This window comes from Apus apus, chromosome 2 (assembly GCF_020740795.1).
Source record: "Apus apus isolate bApuApu2 chromosome 2, bApuApu2.pri.cur, whole genome shotgun sequence".
Taxonomy (NCBI): domain Eukaryota; kingdom Metazoa; phylum Chordata; class Aves; order Apodiformes; family Apodidae; genus Apus; species Apus apus.
The window spans coordinates 64,279,730-64,302,832 of NC_067283.1; the positions used below are offsets into that span (position 1 = coordinate 64,279,730).

Consider the following 23,103-nt stretch of genomic DNA (forward strand, 5'->3'; position numbering starts at 1 on the left):
ATTAGGTCCACAGAACAATGCTTTTACTGATAAACTTACACTGTGTTTACTGATTAACTGTGCAGTTCCTGCATTTCCTGAGGGCCCTGCAAAGATGTGGATCTGTTTCTCAATTGCTGCCTCTGCATTCCCACACCTGAACCCATCCTGCTGAGCTCCCATTGCTCTCACTGCACAGGACTGGAGTGAAAATGAAGTCAAAGCAGCTTCTAGGGCTCTGGAGATAACATACAAATGATATTAAAATTAGGATGGAAAGTACAGTCCAGTTCAAAGTTTGTCTAAAGAAAAAAGTCCCAGCCGGGGAAAGTTTAGAAGTAACTCCCCCAGCAAAGGGAGTTTCAGTTTTTGTTTTTTATACCTTGCTCTCTTGCTTCACATACTGTGCTGTGGAACAGCAGCTGAGCCTGCAAATACTTCTGGAGGAAAAGAGCTGTTTTGCTTGAAGCTGTTCCTGTCCTAGAGGAAAAGCCCTTTGTTTTTAAGAGTCCTGGCTCCTGTATTTTACTAACCGAGGAAGAATGTTGTTTAACATCGCCTTGGCAAGTGTGTGTAGCATGTGCATTTCCCAGATCACACTGAAGCATGACCCTTCATGCCTTATCTTCAGCACACTTCTGTGTGGGCAAATGTGTGACCTCAGACTTCAGCGTTGGCACAGCTCCTCCAAACTGCATCTGGTCAGGTGGTTTTGGGGAAGACTGCTGTGGGCTGACCCCAGCAGGGGCAGGAGCTTACTGTGGTGTGCTCACTGGGGGTTTCCCCACAATGAAAAGGGAGGTAGAAAAGGTTTTTGCCTCTTGACTGGTTTATGATGAGTAAATATGTAGCTTTGCAGGACTTACAGTAAGAGGCACTTGGGTTAAAGCTGAGTGCCCCTCCTGGAGGTGGGGTTGATGTGTGACTGATTCATGGGGGCAGGAGAACCATCATTTTTGTGAAGAACAGATGTGAAATATATTAACTGGAGCCCTCTTCTCTTCAAGATAGCTTTCAGTACAGCGCCCCTGCCACCCCCACCCCACCCTGGCTCTGTCTTCTCAAGGACGATTATTTCACACAGGAGAAAGAAGTGAGAGTTCAGGACTTTCCCTCTATAGAGATCCACTGGGATTTACATTTTACTTGTGCTCATCTTCTAAGTAACAGAATGAGGTCCTTGAAAGCGGAAAACACAAAGAGAAAAAAAAGCTTGGACCTTGTTATATTTACTATGTCTGGCAGTGAAGACAGAAGCAAAAAGCTTTAAAAATAAGTAGCCTATTTCAACAGCAAGGCAAGTGAAATTGCTGTCTACCTTCTCTCACAGAATAGATTGGAGTTTCCAAAAGTGTTACCCACCCACAGTGGTTTACCCATCTGAGTTGGACTTTTGCATGCTGAGGACTTGCCAAACCGACTTCTCCTCACAAAACTTCTAGAGGAGATTTGGCTTTACGGTGCCCAGCCTGATGTGGCTTTCAGGAACCTAGTTTTCAAAAGGGACCGACCATACATTCTTCACCCATCAAAACTCAACTGTTCCCCCTCACAAGTTGCTTCTCTCCGTCATGAGTTTAGCAGTCTAAAGACAGCAGCCAGAACTGTTTTCCAAAAATAACATGTCAGCAACTTTCTGAGTTTCATTATTTGTAAATGTTTCTGTGATCAACTTCAGACTTCCTCAAAAATTCTCCAGGGGGAAACAACATTTACAGATTACAAGGAAAGGACTATTGTTTTGTTTTGTTTTGTTTTTTTTCTTTTTCACGTATCTGGAGGGGATGTCCAAATGGTTCCTCTTCTGGCAGCTGCCTGGATTTTTTTTTCATGAGGAAATTTTCCAGCATATAATTTTGTAGAATTATTTAATTCCAGCTGCCTCTGCTTGTCTTGAAAATGACAAAATACACTAAGAATAGATGCTGCTTCTACATCCCAAGTGCCTACGTGGGGAGTTACACTTGTAACACTACAGCAATATAGTTTGTATTTGTATAGTTTGTATATAGTTTGTATTTACAGCCATGCTGTAAATTCCTGCTTATCCCTTAGCCCCAACTCACAGTGTCCTCATGGTGTTACGACCTGAGAAACGTTGCTTCATTTGGCCAACCTTTGCACAGAGAGTGTTCTGTTAGAGCTGCAGAGAGAGTTGAGAGGGGATTCTGGGAGGCTGGCAAACCCTTTCCCTTGCTTTTTATTGCTCAAGAGAGAGATTTTTTTGGTGCTGATTTTGATGCCTTTCACACTGCCCCAGAGTGCCCCACATTTAACCTTGTATCTGTTCAGATCAACACAGAAGGGGCAATAAAAAAAGGAAAAAAGGAAGGTGAGGTGCTACTAGTGCTGGCAGTTGCAGAAATGGGAGTGACCTAATGGCTTTAATAGGAGGAGCTCTGGCTCTTACACGCAGGGATTTTCCCTGTGACAGAGAACTTCAAGATAAGTTGGGGGGATTCCCCAGTCTGCCTCCAGAAATACCCCTCTAGAAGCAGTAGCAGTTTCACTTGGCTCTCACAGTCTGTCCTACAAAGAGGCACGCTGTTGCTGCTCTGTGATTTGGAATAGCAAAAGCCATGTCTTTGGTAGTCTACTCTTTGCTCATCACCCTGTGCAATGGTAAGTGGGGAACTCTGCCTTTTTCATTCTGGTCTTTCACAGCTATTTTTTGTGTATGTGTTTTGGGATAACACGGGGGATAGACCTGGGCAATGTCTTTTAAAGGTGATGTGTACCTGTGCTTTGCAGGTTGGTGCTTGATCAGTGAGGCTTCTGTGGTGGTCCCAGATGTTGCTGTGAGGTGTGCTGAAGAAGTATTGCTGCCCTGTAAAGTTCTTCGGGACTCCTCCATTGCCTACCAGACCGCATCTTGGTATAAAGTAAGAAAAAAGCCTAAGTTACTTGAGCAATCTGCTTTGCTTTCCTACCCGGTACTGGCTTGTCTTGTGCAAAAGGGGTTAATTTAAGAAGAGACACCCACCTCAGTGCAGCAGAGATAATGCAGCAATGAAAGCATTTTGAGCTAATCACAGAGAACTGGCATTTTCCATGTCATTGTAGACAGACTCAGCATGGCCCCTGAATTGCTCTTGCTTGCTTTTCTATCTAACTTTTGCTGGCTTCCAGAGATTGGAATTCAGGTGATGCCTCATGTACATACACCACTCCAATCATAAGTCCTTCCATGGTATTTCTTCAAAGTGAAAACCGGTGTTTAAATCTTGCATCATCAGTGGCCTTGGTTAAGAGTTCCCTGAAGGGGAGCTCATTTTGTCTTTCAAACAGAAGAACTAAACAAGGCCTTGCTGTTCTTTAGGAAGATCTGGCTAGTGGAGGTGAGCATAAAGGCAGGGTATGCAGAAGGCTGACAGAGAGATAGAAATTCTGAATTAGCTCTTTGCAGTCACAAAGTAAGTGTCTGATCTTGGCTGCCCTGGTTCGGAATTTTCATCTGCAAAGCAGGAGAACCCTGCTGACCACCTTTTTGCAGGAAAGCTGCAAGGATCCATTGGCTAATGAGCAGAAAGTCCTGCTCAACATTTTCAAGATGAAAATTCTCATTGAAAGAAAGACAGAGTTACACAGTGGTTGAATAAGTGGTTGTTGACTTGCTATATGGCACTGTGTATTTGCATCTCAGTGCATATTTTCAGCTCATGGTGTAAGTCAAAATAACAGGAAAAAAAGGGAGTAAAAATAACAGGGAAAAAAAAGGAAGGTTTTTTTCTTCCCTGTTCCTCACGTCCAGACATGCACTTCTGCCACTTACCATGGGTTAGTCCTGGTGGTCCTCTAGTTGCCTGTTAAGCCAACACACTATTGCTTGTTATAATAGTGGAAAATCAATCCGCTAATAAAGATTTTTTTGAGTTACAGACTTGAATTAATTTCCTTTGTGATGGGAGAGCAGTGGAAGGGAAAAAACCCTATAATGAGTGGCAGAAAACTGTTAATTTATCTCTGCCAGAATATAAAGCCACAGCCTTGGCTTCTTAAACAGTTTGGTCAGATATAGTTTAAAAACTATTCCCATACAGTAAACGAACAAATAGTGTTATTAGATAGAGCTTCTGTGGCTGAAACTTGCAGTTGATCTGAGTTTCAGTGCTGGTACAACAATGAGCATCTAACTACTGGTCACTAGATGACAACTACAACCCACAGGTACCCAACTCTGTTAAGTACTGTAGAGCATTTTCAAACATCTGACTGTGAGCCCATCAGCAAATGCAGCATCTATTGTCTCCTTCTTTCTCCAAAATGCTGAACTAAGTAGTGCTGGTGGGAGACAGGGAGGAGAGAATATTGTATTTATTTGAACATTCCTATGGGAGCTGGGATAGGTATCAACTTACTTTTTTTTTTCGTTTTTTTTTTTTTTTTTTAATTTCTGCTTATAAGCTTATAAGGATGTGTATTTTCCACATAGATATATGCTAATTTTTAAGGCCTCATGTTTCCCACAAAGTCTAGACAGGGCAGGGAGTTCATTGCAGGCAAACCATGCAATCTGGTGGACCTGGAGGAGTTGAACAGAAATGGTAAGAAGTGAGGCAGGAATAAACAGGGAGGTTGACTGGACCCTTCCTCAGCAGCTGTCACTAGTGCTGATTCTCTTTGCAGTAGTCAGGCTGTCACAGTCCAGACTGCCACTGCACCTTCCCTGTCCTGTCCTGGCAACCTCCTCTCCCTCCTTGATCTCCTCACTCCTCCTATTTCATCCAACTAACTCAAGAAAAGACTGTCTTTCCAGCCCCCAGCATGACAGGACCTCATGCTTTTTATTTCTCTCTGTTGGCACTGTTGAAACTACATGAAGTAACAAAATCCAGCTATCTTCAGCTCTTGCCACCATCCTCACGGACTGATGGCACCAACCATGGTACCACAGGCTTCTGGTTCCTCCAGAAGAGAGGCGGGAAAGTGGGGCCAAACAGTTAATGCCACTCCTGGTGATGCTAGTCCATGTCACAGTTGCAGTCATATTAGGAAAACCACAGCATCAAAGCTAAAAAGCCGGACTCTCCTCTCCTCTCCTCTCCTCTCCTCTCCTCTCCTCTCCTCTCCTCTCCTCTCCTCTCCTCTCCTCTCCTCTCCTCTCCTCTCCTCTCCTCTCCTCTCCTCTCCTCTCCTCTCCTCTCCTCTCCTCTCCTCTCCTCTCCTCTCCTCTCCTCTCCTCTCCTCTCCTCTCCTCTCCTCTCCTCTCCTCTCCTCTCCTCTCCCCTCCCCTCCCCTCCCCTCCCCTCCCCTCCTCTCCTCTCCTCTCCTCTCCTCTCCTCTCCTCTCCTCTCCTCTCCTCTCCTCTCCTCTCCCTTTGTGCTGTTGTCCCCACCCAACACTGCAAAAGCAGGGTGGGGGAACAGCAGAGTGTGACTGGGCAACCCAACACAGAGAATTAATCTGTTATCTAAAAAACAGCTACTGAAGGATTAATCAATAAACACCAAATATACCCCCAAAGGGCTAATTAAAAGGTAATTCCAACAAATGGTACGAAATTTCAGACTGTAAAGCTCAGGCAGCTGTTAGGTTAAAGCTTTTGTATGAGGTCACTTTGAACTGTGCAGTAAATGCAAGCAATTAACCTTTGGTTCTACTGCTTTAAAGAAAAATGATGGCGACGACGTTACGGTGCTTCACGTGCAGCTGTGTGTGCAGGGAGAATGCTCAGTCAACAATACTCTCCTTCCTACCAGCACCTCTGCAAGCCCTGACCATTTGATGTAGTTTGCTATGATCTGCTTAAAAAAAACCCAAACCCAAACCCAAAGTAATGCTATTTAAAAGCAATGCTTTTTCAGTTTTGTATGGAGAAATAGCTGTTGAAATGAGTTAAAGCTCTAGTGTCAAAATTCAACTGAATGTAAAAAAGGAAGGATTGCATTCAACAGTTCCTTCACTTTTGCTGATGTTTCGTGCTTCAAAAAGGTGTGCATGGATTTAACCTGTCGTGCAACCAGGAGGATTCTTGGAGCTAATTAGGCTATTTGCATGCTTGAAGTCACACCTAGTTCTGTGCAGAATCAGGACCACAGTCAATCAGCTCAGACACAATGATTTTTACTTGGAAATACTATAAGTAGGCAGGCCTGGCACACCGGGGAGAAGGCAAAGCAGTAAGTCCTCTTCCAGCCTGATGCAGCTCTCATCCCATTCACTATGTGGCCACAAGAAAACTAGGGAGAAGTTTTCATAATGATGGTACCCTTCAAAGCAGGTCCATTTTTAGGGATCCTGTGCAACCTGTGTGCCGTAAAACCATATATGAGCAGTGTGGAAGTTTGCCAACTGAGAAATGAAAACTAGGCTATTTTTGCAAAAGCACTCAGGCATGGGGAATTGCGTATGGAAATACTGATTTGAATCTCTATGGCCCACCTATGAAACAAGAATCTGGGTAATGAAACTTTATTCATCTTCCTGCCTCACAAGACTATTGAAAACTGAACAGTTTCTCTTTGTGTAGTGCATTGAAATTGAGAAGCACTTCATAAAACCTCATAATTATACTTTATATCCAATTTGAAAACCAAGTTTAAGCACACACAAATGAAGTCCCAGTGGATATTTCACTATTTTGTTCATGTGATAGCCAGAAAAGTCTTAATCTAAAACAAATCTTGAGGAAGAGGAATGAAGGCTGTACTTTAGTAGAGAGAAGTCTTAAAGACTATAAAGTCTTAACTTTATAACACTTCCCTAAAAAAAGATAAAATTGTGGCAGAATTAGAAGGGGAATTCATGTTACAAAATACACACTTAATATTACTTGCACTTTTCTTTAAAGGAAATTAATTTTGCTAAATGTGCATAGCCAATATCTATTGGTAGATAGATATTGAAGAAATGCAGTCAGATGCTCCTCAGGCTTCTATTCAGCTCCAAGTAGCTCCAACACATTGATGATTTAGACAGGAGCAGTCAAAATGACTACATGAGCAAAACAATTCTTTTGCCTGGATGCCCTTAGCTAAAAAATAAATAAAAAGGCTGTGTGACTGAGTCAGAGGGCTTTTGCAGCTGGCTCATGTGTCACATGTGGTTCCTTTGCCCTTTTGGGGTTGGGTTTTGGTTTTTCTTTTCTTCTTTTTTGTTTCCCCTCTAAAACGCAGAATTCACTCCCAAATGCCCACAATTCATGTCTGTTTCTTTCAAATTTAACATTGGTGTCTCTCCATGACACTGTATAGGAGCCATACAGATGCACTTTCAGCCCTAATCAAACGTGAAAGTTCATTTGTGCTGAAAAATACACCTATTAAGCATTTTTCACTTCAGTTATTATTCATTACAAGTTGGTTATTGGACATTGCCAGAATTATAGATATTTTGCTTCAGAAAGTAAAATTCTTCTGGCTGAATATGGTTTTCTGATCTCTTTAGCAGGCAGAAATTTCAACTGGGCTATTATTCCTGGTGTAATTTTTAAACAAAACTATTTTTATAATCATTCCATCCTCAGAAGAAAATAAATTAGTGTTAATACATTCCACCTTTAAACTGACTTAAGTTTTGGACCTCAATAATTTTGTTTGAAATAAAAATTTGCTTTTATGGGAAAAGTGGTTTATAGTGGCACACTGATTTACTTGGGAGCCAAGGTACCACCTCTGTCTGGGAAAAGTTCAGTGGGAAAAGGTATTTAACCAGAGCAGAGAACACAAGTTAACAACTGCTTGCTCCCACATGTACATCTAAATTAAGTTTTAATTGATTAGTTGGGTGTAAGTACTACAGCGTGCATGAACTGCCTATGTATAGTGGTACTACCACGGAATGCTGCAGCAGTTTTTAAAGCTACGGATGAAAATCAGCCAGCTAGGACCTAGAAAAGTGTTCCTTCTCCTTCCACATTTCTTTTAATTCTCTGAAAAAGAAATATTTGCTGAAGAGCACTTAAATTTTAGAGGCCTAATTATTCTATATATTTCTCATTATTAATCCAGTCAGAGAACAGAAATATATCAGCTCAGTAGTATTTTTATTCAAACCCATCCTATTTTGATATTCACTGTATCATGGACACTATTCTTACCATAAAGCTCCAGACTAGAAGAAACTTAACAGGAATCAGTCAATTGACTAGAAAATAAATGTGGGAAAATCATAAGGTCTTTAGACCAAGTGTTTCCAAGCTTTTGGGAACCAGAATAACTTCCAATTAAACTCATTTAAGTCAGGCAAGTAGAGCTGATTGCTCAGGGCTGTGTCCAGTTGGGTTTTGAGTATCTCCAAAGGTGGTGACTCACCACTCTTCCTGGGCAGGCCATTCCAGTGTTCAACTACCCCCAGAGTAAAAATGGGTTTTCTTATGTTTAAGTGGAACTTTCTGAATTTCGGTTTGTGCCCATTGCCTCTTGTCTGGTCTCTGAAGGCCACTGAGAAGAGTCTGGCTTCAGCTTCTTTGTCCCCCTGGCAATCAGGTACATATTAATAAGAGCCTTGTCTCCTTCAGCTTCCCCAGTCTCTCCTCATATGTCAGATGCTCCAAATCTTTTGTGACCCTTCACTGGATTCTCTCCAGCATGTCCACGTCTCTCTTGTACTGTGGTGCCCAGCATTGGATGCAGCACTCCAGGTGTCTCACCAGTGCTGAGCAGAGGGCATCACCTCCCTCCATCTGCTGGAGATGTTCTGTGTAGTGCAACCCAGAAGGCTACTGACTGTCTTTGCTGGCTCATGGTCAAGTTAGTGTCTTCCAGGACACCAGAGACTTCCCAGCAGGTCGGTCTCAGCCTGTTCTGATGCCTGGGGTTATTCCTCCACAGGGGTAGGACTTGGCATTTCCATTTGCTGAACTTCATGAGGTTCCTGTCAACTCATATCCCCAGCTTGTTGAGGTCCCTCTGGATGGCAGCACAATCCTCTGGTGTTTCAGCCTCCCCTCCCAGCATTGTGTCATCTGCAAACTTGCTGAGCACATGCTCTGTCTCAGTGGTGAGGTCATTAATGAAGGTGTTGGACACTATCAGCTCCTGGGGGTAGCATTTCCTTTCCTTGCTATGGAAGTGATGGAAAACAACAGATTTAGCCCCCCCCCCCCAGCTGATTTCTGAAGAAGACCGGCACAGACATTGCTGCTGGCCAGTGTGTATGTGACAACAAACGTAAACTCACATTTCTCTTTATACAATCATAGAATGGCTACGGTTGGAAAGGACCTTAAATATCATCCAGTTCCAAACCCCCTGCATGGGCAGGGACACCTCGCACTAGATCAGGATGCTCAGAGTCCCATCCAGCTTGCCCTTGAATACTTCCAGGGATGAGGCTTCCACCTGGGCAACCTGTTCCATTGTCTCACCACCCTCACAGTGAAGGATTTCCTAATTTTCTTCATGGGTACTTTTATGCAGATAAGTGGGATGATGCTGCCATCCTGCAGGCCCCCATTTCCTAGCAAAATTCTTGCTCCAGTAACCCCCAGGAGCCAGCATGGCATCGAGACCCTTTTTATGCAAAGAGTTTCAGTAGCATGTCTAGCAGTCCCCACACGAGTCATGATTTGCCTTTAGAATTTTGGTGAAGCCATTAACAGTAAATAGGGGAGCAGGAAAAGACCACCTCCCTTTTTTTTTCCCTTTGGAGGTGAGGAGCAAGGGGAGCTGGCATGCTGGAGCCTCCCTGCCAGTGAGGTGAAAGGGCAACAAAATGCAGATGGAATATGGGGGGGGGGAAATATTTTGTCACTGATTAAAGAAGATGGTGCCTCTGCAAGTGGGTTGCTGCCACCACCAGCACTTGCTTCCGTCCCTCTAATCTGTAGAGGATGTGTGGATTCCGCCTGCACGGAATTAATTAGGTAAACCCCCTAGCATTTACCTTGGGCTGCAGTATCACCTGGAGGAGACTTGGCATGAATTAGTGCTGGATTATCAGAGGAGTTTGAGCTGTGAAGTGATCTGTCTGGCGAGAGTCTGCCGAGTAATTCACAGGAGGTGACAAAGTGGTGTTTTCGTAATTTTAATTAGTTTTGGGGGGAAATGAGGTTATCTTGAATAGAGCGAGAGGCAGGATGATGGCCTTACTGAACATCTATCTCATGGACTTCTTTCTGCACTGCTGAGGCATGGGGACAGACTCTGCAAACTTGCTCAGATGTTTCCTCGCTACTTAGAGAACTTAAAAGGGGAGGGGTGGATTGTTTTTTTTTTGAGAAGATAATCGAAGATGGCAGTGGGAAAAGGCTTGGCTCAGACATCAGCGAAAGGGTTTCCGTGACCCTCTGAGCGGGGCTGGTTGCGCTGCGTGTAGAGGCTGGAAAGATGCCACCAGGTGTCTCTGCAGCCTCAAAAATGCGGGGAGGCTGCGGGGCCACCGGCAGCACCACGGGCCGCCGCGCCGGCCTCTGCTCTGCAGGAAACGGGAGATGGGCTGCAGAAAGGGAGGCCTGCAGACCCCGAGTCAAACACACACGTAGGAACCGCTCCTCCTCCCCTCAGAACGCAAAGGTTTGCGTTCCGATCTCCGGCCGGATCGCGACCGGTTTCTCCCCAAGCGATGGAGCCAGATCAGGCCACAAAGCAACTTGTGTTTTGGGGAAAGGCTGCTCATCCAGCTCCAAGGAGAGGGGTTTGCCTTACACAGAGCTGAGCACCTCACACGGCTTTGGAGGCAATAATCCTGTCCTAGCCCTCAGTGTTCCCATAAAATAGGGAAGTTAAATCATTTACCAAAAATCTCCCTTGGGACTAAGCGCATGGTCAGGCATAGGAGACATGGGTTTAATTTACTTCTTCCTTTTATTAGCAGCGCTGATTACAATCGCATATGGAAAGATGAAAGTCTTTTCTGATTCCCAGGTCTCAGCCACAAGAATCACAGCACCACTTACCATGCAGGACAGCAGTTATTTACACTACCAGTGCATTAAAAAACCCCAACAAACCCATGAGTTTTCTGTGTGTAGAACAAACCTGTCTGCATTTTAGGGCAACGCAAACAGCAGCCAGGCTGGTTCTCTTTGTTGCCCTGTGGGCAGTTTTAAATTTCACTGAGGAAGGGGGTGGCAAGGGAAGGGAGAGTGGCAAAAATTAGATCTAAGGGAGGTCAACTCTATCCACTTAACTTCTATTGACCCACTTGTAACCAGAGCTGAGCCCAGCCAGGATATTGGAATTTCTCTGGTCACATCTCTGTCAGTGTGCAGGATCTGAAAATGTCTAAACCCTTCCAGCACAGTGAAGTCCCTACAGTCTGAAAACCACCATAGATACCAATTGTCTCATAGCTGCTTTGGGCTGTGTGTAATAAGAAAGAGAAGCTGGGGTAAATTCACTGGGGGAGTAAGAGGAAGAAAGCACTTTCTTCCCTCTCGCTGGGTAACGTGCGGAAAGCCCCAGGGAATTACTGCTCTGTGTTTCAGTTGATGTACTAAAAAATCCTAAACTTTTCTGACAAAGGATCTTTACAATTATGAAAATCTTGTGCTTCAGTCTGATTCCCCAGTTCCTGAAAAGTTCCCCAACTTGCAGCTTGTTTTATGCCATTTTAGGGCCGTAAAAGTAGCAAAAAAAAAAATAAAATGGAGCATCAGGCCCATATTTCTCTCCAGGCTCCCAAGCACGCTTTCCTCATGCAAATACAAAAAAAAAAAGGGAAACCAGATACTCCTAGCCTCAGCATGAGAAAATTGTGTTAATTTTAATAAGTTACAGTGTAACTGCTATACCCTGATGCAGTAGCTGTACTGACAGAAAGTAAGCACCAGAATGCAACCCAAAAATGTGTCCATTAAATAAAATAATAATAATAAAAGAGCCTTGGCTTACATTAGTTACAGGTTTGGCTGAAAAGCTGAGCCTTGAACTGTATGAGCTGGCTCTGGTTCTCTGGTCCACAGAAAGACTGAATTCATTACTCAGGAAACCTTCACGGAGGGCACGCTGCCTCAAATCCCAGAGAGCGATGTCAATGGATAGGAATGGACATGGGCTAATTCAAACCCTTCTCCCATCTTTCAAATCAAGTTAGTGATTTCTCTCTTCTTTGTGGTTCCCAGCCAATTGTCATTTTCAGTGCATCCTATCGCCCTGCAGTACAAACTGTTCTGGGAATACACTTCATTTCTCCAGCAGCCTCTCAGCAATGCCAAGGAACGTAGTTCTTCTGGTTACAATTAAGAAATTCAACATACAACTGCTCCCCAAGTGCACCAGAACCTGCTTGTGACCTTCACGCCACCGAATCTGAAGGAGCTGAAGCGATTTTTTGTTCTTTGGTTCCAATAAAGAGTAGAGGGGAGGAGAAGGGGGGAAATCCCTGTTCCTCCAGAGAGACAGCATGCTTTCAGGGGTCAGCTGCACAGAAACTGGCACATGGAAGCGCAGTTTCCAGGGCTGAGTTCCCACAAGGAGCTCTGGGCTGCAGGGCTGCTGGGCAGGTGCCAGCCGGTGCTGGCAGAGCCGGCTTGCTGCCGTGTGTGTGCCGGCCGGATCGGCAGGTTGAATTCCCACTGCTGCATGGCAGAAAGAGTGCTGGCAGGGTGAGCCCAGGCAGTGGGGGAGCCTGCTGCCACGCTCTTCTGGGGACCTGTGGTCCTCAGGGCCGCTGTTCAGCAGTTGGGTAGGGCTGCCTCTAGCTGCTTCAGGTCCATCCCCCTGGGCTGCCTCTCTCAGTGTGAACCCTTTGGGGGAACATTTTGAGAACAAACTCTACTGCCACCTTTTATCATGTTCTGTCTCTACCGGGATTGTGTCCAGGTGAGGCAGATTAAGCAGCTATTACAGAATAGCTCTGCAGTATCTTTTTATAAATGTAGTGTCTATTTAAGCAAAAAAAAAAAAAAAAGGTTTTTTGATTGTGAGCTTGAGCTATTAGATGCTTTTGAAGTTTTTGCCCTCTATGGCTCTTTATCCTCTGCATTTTCAGCCATAATCCAGCTTTAAAGCTCTCCCCTAAAACTCAGGATGACACTGTTGCCCAAGATATATATTTTTGTTTTCCAGATGGCAGGAGATGGCGAAGGAATAGCATGGAAAATCCTTGATGTGGAATCTCATTATACAAAAACACCTGGGGGGTCCCTGGAGCTCTCCAATGACACCTTCTTTTCTCTGAGGATCAAAAACACAACCAGGCAAAACAGCGGGACATATAAGTGCACTTTGGGGGAACAGAGTGGAGAACATAATCTGAGCAGTGTGGTCACTTTAAAAGTAACAGGTACAGTAGAGACTCTTGACTGTTCCATGCCCTGTGTAGCATTTCATGGAAGTAACAGTTAAAAAATGTTTGACAAACACCTTGCTTTACATTTCAGGTTGCCCTGGAATAGAAGATGAAAAATTTAAAAAATACAAAGCTGAACTTTTCATGCTGACTTGCCTTGGGATTTTTTACTTGCTGCTCATCTTATTTACCTGTGTAAGTAATTATCTTCCTCCTAAAGAAACTAACCAAAACCAACAAAAAAAACGCCTCCACTCCTTTTCTCTGTTAGCACCACCTTAGCACAGTTGGTCAGAAGTTGATGTTCATACTTAATTTATGATCAAAACCTTTTAAAACTCATACAGTATTTTCAAAGCCAGAGGAAACTCAGGTGCATGAGGAACACAGGATGGAGTCTAAAAGAGATAAAACATTTCACTGCCCTCTGATTTAACATAAACCAGACAGTTATTTTCCTGCACTCAGCTGCCCTTTTCTGCTTCCAGTTACTCCAAGTGGACGCTACTCTGCAATTTAGGGCACACCAACAGCTCTTCTGGTTGGGTACTTGGGAACAGCATTTGCCTGAGATCGAAGCACAGGCCCCTGGGATCCCTTCCCCACCTATGGCATTGCTTTGTGTGGCTGCAGGATGGACAAGTTCAAGTCCACCTGTTTTTTCCCCTCAGTTTCCATACCTGTGACATGGTGACAACCCCATTTCAGACGGGCATTTTTGTCAAGCTTCATCTTTCTTGGTAAACTGACATTTTAAGATCCTTGGAAAAGAAGCTCCCTGAGATTTTATCCATTCCCTTAATGCTCTTGGGTAGTCGTGGGAACAACGGTGAGAGGAGGCATTTGGGAAGCTCAGTTCACAGAAGCAAAATTGTTTTGTCTGCAATAGCGGTGAAGTCACACCCTTGTGCAGAAAAACCAGGAGTTCTGCACCTCTTGCTTAAAGGCAGCATGAGCCTTGGGCCTCAGTACAGTGCAACACCAGCTGCATTTCTAATTAAAACCAAAACAACCCCAGCATTTTTGGGGGGGAGGGGTCAAATTTTACTTTTGCTGCCTATTTAATATTTGCCTTCATGTTTTGCTCCTCAGCAAAATTGGAGACTATCTAATTAGCTGCAGCTAAATGTAGCTTTTCATGTATCTTCAGGGAGCAATTAAATTTATGCCTGTCTCTTTTTTAGATTGACAATCCTGCCAGTAATTTGTGCCATTCAGACTAAAGTTTGACAAGATAAGTCTTGTAGGAATTTGTTAGGATGAAAGTATGAAAGCAAGGATATCACTCAGAAGAGACAGATGCCCCAGTTCTTCTCAGTGTCCTGAAAGCATTTCAGATCTCTACAGAAACCTCTCTTTCCCATATGTAAAAAAAAAGAGTCCCAGTTTTAATGGTGCAGTTAAAAAAAAAAAAAAAGCAGAGCTGTGTAGTGAAGATAACCACTCTGGTAGAATGATGTGTATCTTACTATTGAGTGAGGACCAGTCTCAAGTACCAACCTAGCTTTCATCAAAATGTAATATTGCCCTGATCTCACAAGAGAGTTTCATTATTTAAAATGTTTCTTAAGTTCTTACAGGTTATCTTGTCCTCTCCTTTAGTGGAGGTTGTGTCTTATCTCTGCTAAACTCAACAGGGACATTAAGATGGGTTGGCAGGACTGGGCTTTACTATGACAACTTGACGAAGATATTTTAGGCACTGGCCTGTACTGAAGGCAGGTGGAAACAGACTTGCAAGAGCTTGATGCAAGGCCAGTTCATATAAAAACTTGAATTCAATATAGATTTCCTTTTGTGACTAAGGCTTTTTCCCTAAAAATTTCCTTGACTGAACAGGAAACTGCAGGTTTCCTTGTACTGGGTGCTCCTGGTGACAAACAAATGGAAAAGGTGTAGTGAACTATGGTTAGCAAGGAGAAAAAGCAAAGCTTTCAAACTTTTAAAAAAATTGCCTTTCATAGGAGTTCTCAGTTTTAAGCTTTCCTTTCTGTTTTCTTTTTCAGACATGTCTAAGAAAAGAGAGTATGTCTCCCAATTATCAAAAAAACAGACCAGATATGAAACACATGCTCACGCTCATCAGTTTACAAGAAATGACAACTTTCCAGGATATAAACAGTGACAGCACTTGCAAAAAGGAGCTTACTTCAAGTTTTGTCTAAGTTGATGTTGATGGCACTGTGGGTTCATGAGTAAACCTGATGCGAGCTGGATGGACGAGTGGAGAAAACAAATGCTAATATATGGCTTCTTCAGAACAGCCTGAAAGTTTAGATAACCCGTCAGTGATCTGCTTGCACTGGAGAAGCCTTTGAAAAGCGCTGTTAAGCACTACAGTGACTTTTGGGAGTTTGGCAGCTAAAAAAGACCATTACAGCTACCCAATGGTGCTACGATGCTGTTACAAAGTTGGCATCAACTTAATTTTGCTCCGCTGTGCAGTCCTCTTGTTCTGATTAAGAACATGCCTGTGATGCAAAGACCAGGTTATAGGGAGGCCACAGCAGTGCAAAGCTGAGGGATTAAGCTGTTCACTGAGCTAATAGCTCTCATCTTTCAAAAGCAACACAACAGGTGCTGCTATGGAAAGATACGTGTGTGGGGCTGCTGCCGCTCTGTGCTCTGAGCCTGATTCTGGATTGAGTTCCTATACTGCAAATGGGATGTAACTTGACATGTGATGTTCAAGTAAGCTGAAGAGGTAACTTCATGCTCTTGTCCTGGGTGAATCAAATCAACATTCATTTTTAAATCTGAGAGTGATGGATGGGCTGAAATGTAAGAAGTGAGAAAATATTCTGGAATACCTTCTGGACTGAGCGGACATTTTTATCTCTGCAAGAGAAGTAAGGATGCATTTACATAACGAGTCCATCAGTTATCTGCCAGAGGCCTTTCCATAAAATTCTATAGGTCAATCTATAGGAAGTGTCAACAAAACTGTTAACCTTAAGACAATGAAAGTAAGAATGAAGAAGCCTATGATATTAAGGACGTGTAAAGACGACTTATTTTGTGGTTTATAAAACATGACGCCGAATGTATGTGACATCCACATTAGCCAAGTTACACAAGTGAAGACCAAAGCCACGGCTTGGAAGAAATCAACCAGCAGTATCTTTGGGTTGTGTTAAGTCAGCTAAGATGGGGCACATGAGCACCTGCTTTTGATGCTGGAAGTGTGTAGTACATGAGAAATGATGACATGAGAAACTGAACTCAGGCACACAATATAAGGGAGAGAAGGCTTGTCCTCTCGAACCAAAGAAAGGAAGAGAGAGTTTGGATCTGAAATCAAGGAACCTCCTTTATCAGGCTGCTGGTACAGAAGACGAAGCACGAGGAATCTAAAGTGACTGTAAATGTTCATGCCACAACATGAGAGTTTGAGAAAACATGAGAATTTGCAAGCACTATAGAATACAATCTTAAAAAAAAAAAAAAAAAAAAAAAGAAGAAGAAAAAGAAACAGAACTGTCTTTCAAGAGTTAAACTGCAACATCAAGATTTTAAATTAAGTTTGGAAATCCAAGCTTTGACAAGGACTCTTTTTCTGTAATCCTTTGACTAATTTTCAAGCACTGATGGGAGGAGAGCACTGTGTGTCACTCAGTAGTGCCTCTGTGAGCAGGGTTAAATGTCTCCACTGATGGAGTCCAAGGGGCTCCTGACCACAAGAATTGTTACAAGGGGTATGCAATGTACTTAGACCATGGTAAATTGATTCCACATTTTCTTTTTTATTATCAATTTTTACATATAGATGTGTATAATATACTTGAAATAAAAATTCAGACGTAACCTGCCATTTGTTTTTGTGTGCCACACGTAGCCTATAAACCCAGAAATACTCCGTATCAATTGCATTTTGTTTTACAATTAACATAATTACATCAAATAATGTAGATGCTGGATGCAGCCTTTTTTTGCAGGAGAGGGCATGTACGTGTCAATAATTGATTAAGCGACAGATAATGTCATGCATTTTGAAGGAACACAGTTAATTTAGATTTTCCTCAAAATCTCACTTTCTGCCCCAAGCACATTCTAAAACACCTGTTCCCTACTGACGGGCAAGTCATTAAGGAAAATACAAGGGTATTTCAGTCTACCCATGGTCACTTGTAAGCATGGCGTCTTGACCTGTGTCATCACGCATTTTGACCTATGTGTTCAGGTGGCAACAATACAAACTCAATGTGCATGTGTAATAACTGACTTGGGGTGCATCAAGTTTCTTCATTTGGTCAGAAAGGCTTAAAACCTGATGGTCACGGGGTTTTACTTATTTTTTGTTATTATAAATTGGGTTTTTTTTGGAGACTGGGCACGAGGAAGGAAGGGAAAATTCAGATGAAAAGGATTGATAATCAGTAGTAAAGGCTGAAACACTTTTAAAATGATTTCTTCAGATGTATAAATAAGATCAGATCAGATAGGGCAGAATGAAAATAGGGACTTTGTGTAAACAGCTATGCCCATTATTTTTTTTCCCCAAGCCAAACTGCCTGCAATACAGAAGATTGGGCCTGGTGCAACAACACTGGGAGTCAAATTTCAGGCTCAGAAGTTTCAGGTTGGTTGATTCTGGGGATTTTCTGTAGGCCCAGCTGTGGAGTAGAAGAAGTCATGTTCAAGGCCACTCCAATGCATTAAAAGTCTTACACCAAGACACTTGACTGAATCACAGAACTGGAGAGAAACAGATAACGTCCTAAATCGACAAAGGTCACTGTCCATCTGGGGTGTAAGGGATGAAAAGAAACTGTTGTGGCATTGTAGGACAAAAAGTAACATTAGCTAGAAATACTACAAATGAGAATCACACAACTGAAGGATAAAAGCTAATATATTGCAGCAACTTCAGCACAAACAGGGAAGGAAAAAAATACATAAATAATAATTAAAATAATACCATGTGTTGGCTCAAAATCTTACAGAATGATCTAACCGTTTTTCAACATACTATCTCAGAAGAAACAGTCCTTTCCTTGCAATATGGATCTGTTCATGTTTCAAAATTACTGACTGAGCTAGCCCAGCATACAAGGCATGAGTGCCTGCACACATTCTTTAGACTCTTAACACTTCATTATTAAAGGGAAAGTGCTGTGGATTGCACAACTGAGAGGTTGTTATTATACAGATTAATTGCTTTGTTGGACAGAAAAACTTGTTATTTTCCACCACTCTTCTAATTATCAGCGCCTTTAGTTTTGTAAGATAGTATAAAAGCACGTGTGTGCTAGAACTGCTCTTTGTAATACTTTCTTACTATACTTTTTAGCATCAGGGATTCAGTCAATCTCAGTAAATCCAGGAGGTGGGAAATACCACAATCTTTGTTTTATCAATAAAAGCCACCTGGGAATCAGAAAGCTCTTGAAGAAGTGTGGATCAGAATTGGGAAGAGATCCAAGGTTTCCTGACTCTTCCCTGGGTGCCTTAACTGCAGGAGCTTACTTGCTAATATTCCTTGTGAGTTTTGTCACTATTTCACTGATTTCTTTTTCTTCTGTTATCTGCTTTTTTTTTTTTTTTTTTAAATTGCTTTGTCTAAAGGTAAACCAGCTGCATTCAAAGAAAACAACAAGCATTATTGACTCACAAAGAACAAGTTGGTACAGCCATGATTAAGGAACGTAGAGAAACACTGCACCACACAGGGAAATTACCCCAAAGAGAAATTGCAACAGTCATTCAGTGGAGCTAAGTGAATATCCAAAATGGCAGTGAGGGAAAGCTAAAGGACATAGTCCACAAAACGCTGAGTGTATGAATTATAGCCTTTAGCAAAGCCTGATTTGTGAGGTTAGCACTCACACAGCCAATAACCCCGGCTGACAGTGACCTTGACAACATTGCAACAGAAGTGTTTCCTGCAAAGGCTGAAGGGTTTTCAGCCTATTTCTCCTGAGCAGGAGCTACAAGCACACTTGTATTAAACAACATGGACCAAAGTAACCCTTGGCATGTGCCTGTGAACGATACTAACAGAATATGGCTCTTGGGGCATGCCAAAAGCCTTGCTCTCTTTTTTCTTCTGCCCTTGGTGGGAATGTTTTGGAGACCACAAAGCACACTTCTCTGGTGCACACATTCCCCTTCTTTCACCCCTTCATGGAGCTGTGCAGCTATGCAGCACAGAGTGGATCTGGTTCCAAGTCCGTTGAGCACTATTTAGTGACCTTCTCAACCAAAACCCCTGCCCCCCGGGAACTGCAATTGGTTTTCCTCATCTCTGTGCATGAAGACAATGCTGTAACACTATGTTACAGCAACACAGTTAAAAGGTAAATTGGACGTGCTTTCCCTGCACCTCCATTTGAAGTAAATATCCATGAGAACCCTAATTCTTAGCAACTTGTGAAACAAAGTGCTGGGGAGACTAAAGAGTTACAAATGAATGCAGTACCAATTTTTCGGTGGATGGTCTGTTCTCTGTTGACTTTGCTGCCAAGACTTGTGTTTGCAGTGCTCTGTTTTTCGCTGACTACAGCTGATACTACTTCTGTGTAAAGCTGTGAGAAGATTGCTGTTAACTCTCTGGAGCAGTGATGTAAATCCTGAAAAATCCACCCAGGCAACGGGTGGTGAAAAGACCAACATGGGTCGCTGCAAGGAGCTGCGTGTCTTTTGAAGGCTTCGTTTTACATCCAAGCCATGAGAGTCTTCTCACCCTTTGATGGAAAAACTTACTACAGACCTGTGGCTGAGTTACAAGTGTATTCATTACCCTGCAATCAGGCAGCCTGGGCTGATTTTAAGCATTTGCTCTGGTAAAATACAGATGTCACGGCCAGTGTTTAAAAAGAAAAGAAAACAAAACCAAAACCAGCCTAAACAAACCCAACTCTGTGGACACATTCAAGGCAAGGGGCAACAGCTAAGAGAAGGGACAGGTCCTAGAGAAACACGGATTGTACCTGTTCTGTGCAAGCACATGCTTTGCTCTCTGCAGATTCTTTCAGTTGCTTCTGTGAAGGGAAGTCTGTAGTTGTTGGGGTTTTTTGTTTGGTTGTTTTTAAAAATAATTTCACTGTGTGCCTTGGTTTCCCTGTCTATAAATGGAAGCAAATGTGTTCACATCTTGTCTTGCATGAGAGGCAGGGAAACTGGCAATATTTACACCTTATTGCCTATTTGGAGCTGAAAGGAACTTTTTACTCAAGTTGTCCTTCAGGGGAGAGGAGGCTTGAACTGCAGGACATTAGTGTTAAGGGGAGAAGGCCCTGCTAACAAGGGAAACTGGATTAATAAGAACTAGTAAAAAGAAAAATAGTGGAGTCTCTGCAAATGCTGGGGTCTAGACCAAGCACCTGTAACACAAACGTGTGACAGTTTCCATCCACTCCCCTTTCTATTTTCATCCCGTCTGAATTCCGGCTCTGTCAATTCACTCTCACATCTGTTCTCAGGCTTGGTATCAACACCCATTTAAGCACATTCCTTCCATCTACTGAGCTGGAAGTGCAGAGTTATGAACAGGGTGGGAGAAATTAACACCTTACCTTTGTTAGCACCAGCTAGCACACCTCTTTTGTGATGGGACTGCTGGCATTGAGGGGCACAGCCAAACTGATGGGTCTGCGTGGGCTCCCCAGATGGAGAGTGTGCTGTGTATCTCATTACTGCTGTGATAACCTTCCAAGTATGTGCTGAGCACAAGAGGTTTGGAAGGCCAGTGGCATCTGGGGCTCTGTGAACAGGAACGCAGCTTGCAGATCAAGTAGATCCCCTTATTCAGCACTCCTTAGGGCATATCTAGATACCCTGTCCAGTCCAGGGCCCCAAAAAATGCCCCCAAGGCAGTGAGGGCTGGAGTGCTTGCCCTGTGAGGCAAGGGACTGGGGCTTGTTCAGCCTGGAGAAGAGATGGGTTTGGGGAGACCTAAAAGCAGTCCCCCCAGTTCCTATGGGGAGGCTATCAAGAAGCCAGAGCCAGGCTCTTCACAGTGATGCATAGTGGAAAGATGAAAAGCAAGTACCAGTTGAAACAAGAGTAGCTCAGAACAGAATAATTTTCCCCATGAGGACAGATGAGCAGTGGAACAGGCTGCTTGCTCAGAGAGGTGGTGCTGTCTCCATCCTTGAAGATTTTTGAAGACCTTACTGCATGAAGCCCTAAGCAACCTGGACTGATCCCAAACCTCACCCTGCTTTAAGTAGGAGGTTGGGCTAGAGACCTCCTGAGGTCATTTCCTGCCTCAGTCATCCTATGAATCCACATTCTTCACAGTCAGAGAACAATTATTTATCACTATCTTCAAGATGTCCATCACAGTATGAATGGACCACTCCAAAAGAACTGCCCTCTGCCAGTAATGATCAAAGGTATCTCTCACAAAATTTTTAGACTACATTATGAAAAGTAGCTGTGAGGCGAGAAAGAACGAACAAGAGACTGTTGTGTTCCTCAAAAATGGACAGCTACTCCCTGTCCCTTGGTTAAAGCCTAATTAAAATGCAGGTAAAAAATGCAGTATTTTTTACAAGAAATTTGATTTTTTTAAACTTTGTCTTGTCAGTCAAGGACAAATGCACAGATACATGAAGCACTATCAGAGATTCCTCTCTGTGTTCTGGCTTTTCATAAATGTGAAATACTTTTGTCAAATACAAAATACTACTTCTGGTGGTCCTTACAGAAATTCCTGATCTCCAACACACCTACACTTGAATTGTGGAAGTGTCTGTAATATGTGACATTTAATAAAGATCATTTTCGTCTGTGTCTGATCCCTGGATCTCAGAACTGTATGACAGCAACAGGCAAGTGGCTGCACACATACACACTGGCTCATGAAGTTGAGCATATGGTCTCATAATTTTCTGGTCTGTAGGTTTTATGTGTGGAAACAAACAAACAAACAAATCCAAACCTGTGGCACAACGTGGCAAATGAGTCAGCCTCCTGTTTACAAGGCAGAGACAAGTTTCCCACACTGGAATGCACTTTGCAACCTCTGGCCTTGCAGACAGGAGGGCTCAGGAACTGCTGCCTGGTGGGGCAGTTCAATGGGAGGGGCATTTCTGGGGCAGCTGAAGCCAAACCGGGGCCCTGGCTGGGAGAAGCAGCTCCTCCTTCTCCATACTGTCTTCCACAGCTCCCATCATTGACCTTGCAACTGTGCCCCTAACTGTCCAAAAAGTGTGATCCCAGATCAGGTGCTGAGGCTTTTTTGCTAGGCTGCAAGACACTGGTCCTGAGGACACGTCCCTCAGCTAAGCCACTCTAGACCTACATCTTGCAGAACCTAAGTTACTGAGGAATGCCTTATCTCTGTCTTACTTGCTAGTGATAGTAGTAGGAAGCCTATATTAAGGACTGTGAAGTGCTCTGATATTATGGTGAATGCCCAGGATAAATGGAAGATCTGTGTGTCTCTTTTTTGTGGCCACTTGGTGCCTAAGCAGGAACAAGAGATTTACATACTATAGTAGCACATTTGTTAAGTGCACAGATCAGTGTCTACAAGTAAATCAGGTTGCTACGCCCTCTGTCCTACTTACTATTCAAATACAATCAAGTGGATTAAGATACAGGCAGTTGCGGCTGGCTCATCGTGCTCTGCTTAGAAGAGGGAGACTGGTTGCAGTGCTCCTCCCCTTGGCAAAACAAAACACCACTCCCCCACTCTCCCCCTCCCAAACCTACCCAACATCAATTAAAGAAGACAAGCATCACATTTACTACAGTTCTTTAATAACAGATTTTGCAAAGTTTGCCATGACCTTAGAATAAGAGATTCTCCCTGCAGCTCATTCTTCCTGTCACCTAAGCAGGTGTTAAATCTCCTGGGTTTGTCTTCTTGCAGCTTCTTTCCATTTCACTCCATCTTAACAGCTGTAAATGTCTCTGTTAAATTGTGCTAGTACATTTCCATGAACATTAGCAAAAGGAAAAAAAAAAGTCAACTCTGCTGACAACAACTGTCGGTGGATGAAA

General features: G+C 43.2%; 1 protein-coding gene across 1 annotated transcript; it reads left to right on the forward strand.

Annotated features, from left to right (window-relative positions):
• Nucleotides 1-2,452: 2,452 nt before the first annotated feature.
• On the forward strand, nucleotides 2,453-16,956 carry CD83 (CD83 molecule). Its single transcript, XM_051610773.1, has 5 exons — nucleotides 2,453-2,601; nucleotides 2,731-2,861; nucleotides 12,930-13,146; nucleotides 13,244-13,347; nucleotides 15,159-16,956. The coding sequence occupies exons 1-5, from the start codon at nucleotides 2,559-2,561 to the stop codon at nucleotides 15,315-15,317; spliced, it is 654 nt and encodes a 217-aa protein (XP_051466733.1). The 5' UTR covers nucleotides 2,453-2,558; the 3' UTR covers nucleotides 15,318-16,956.
• The last annotated feature ends 6,147 nt before the right edge of the window (nucleotides 16,957-23,103 follow it).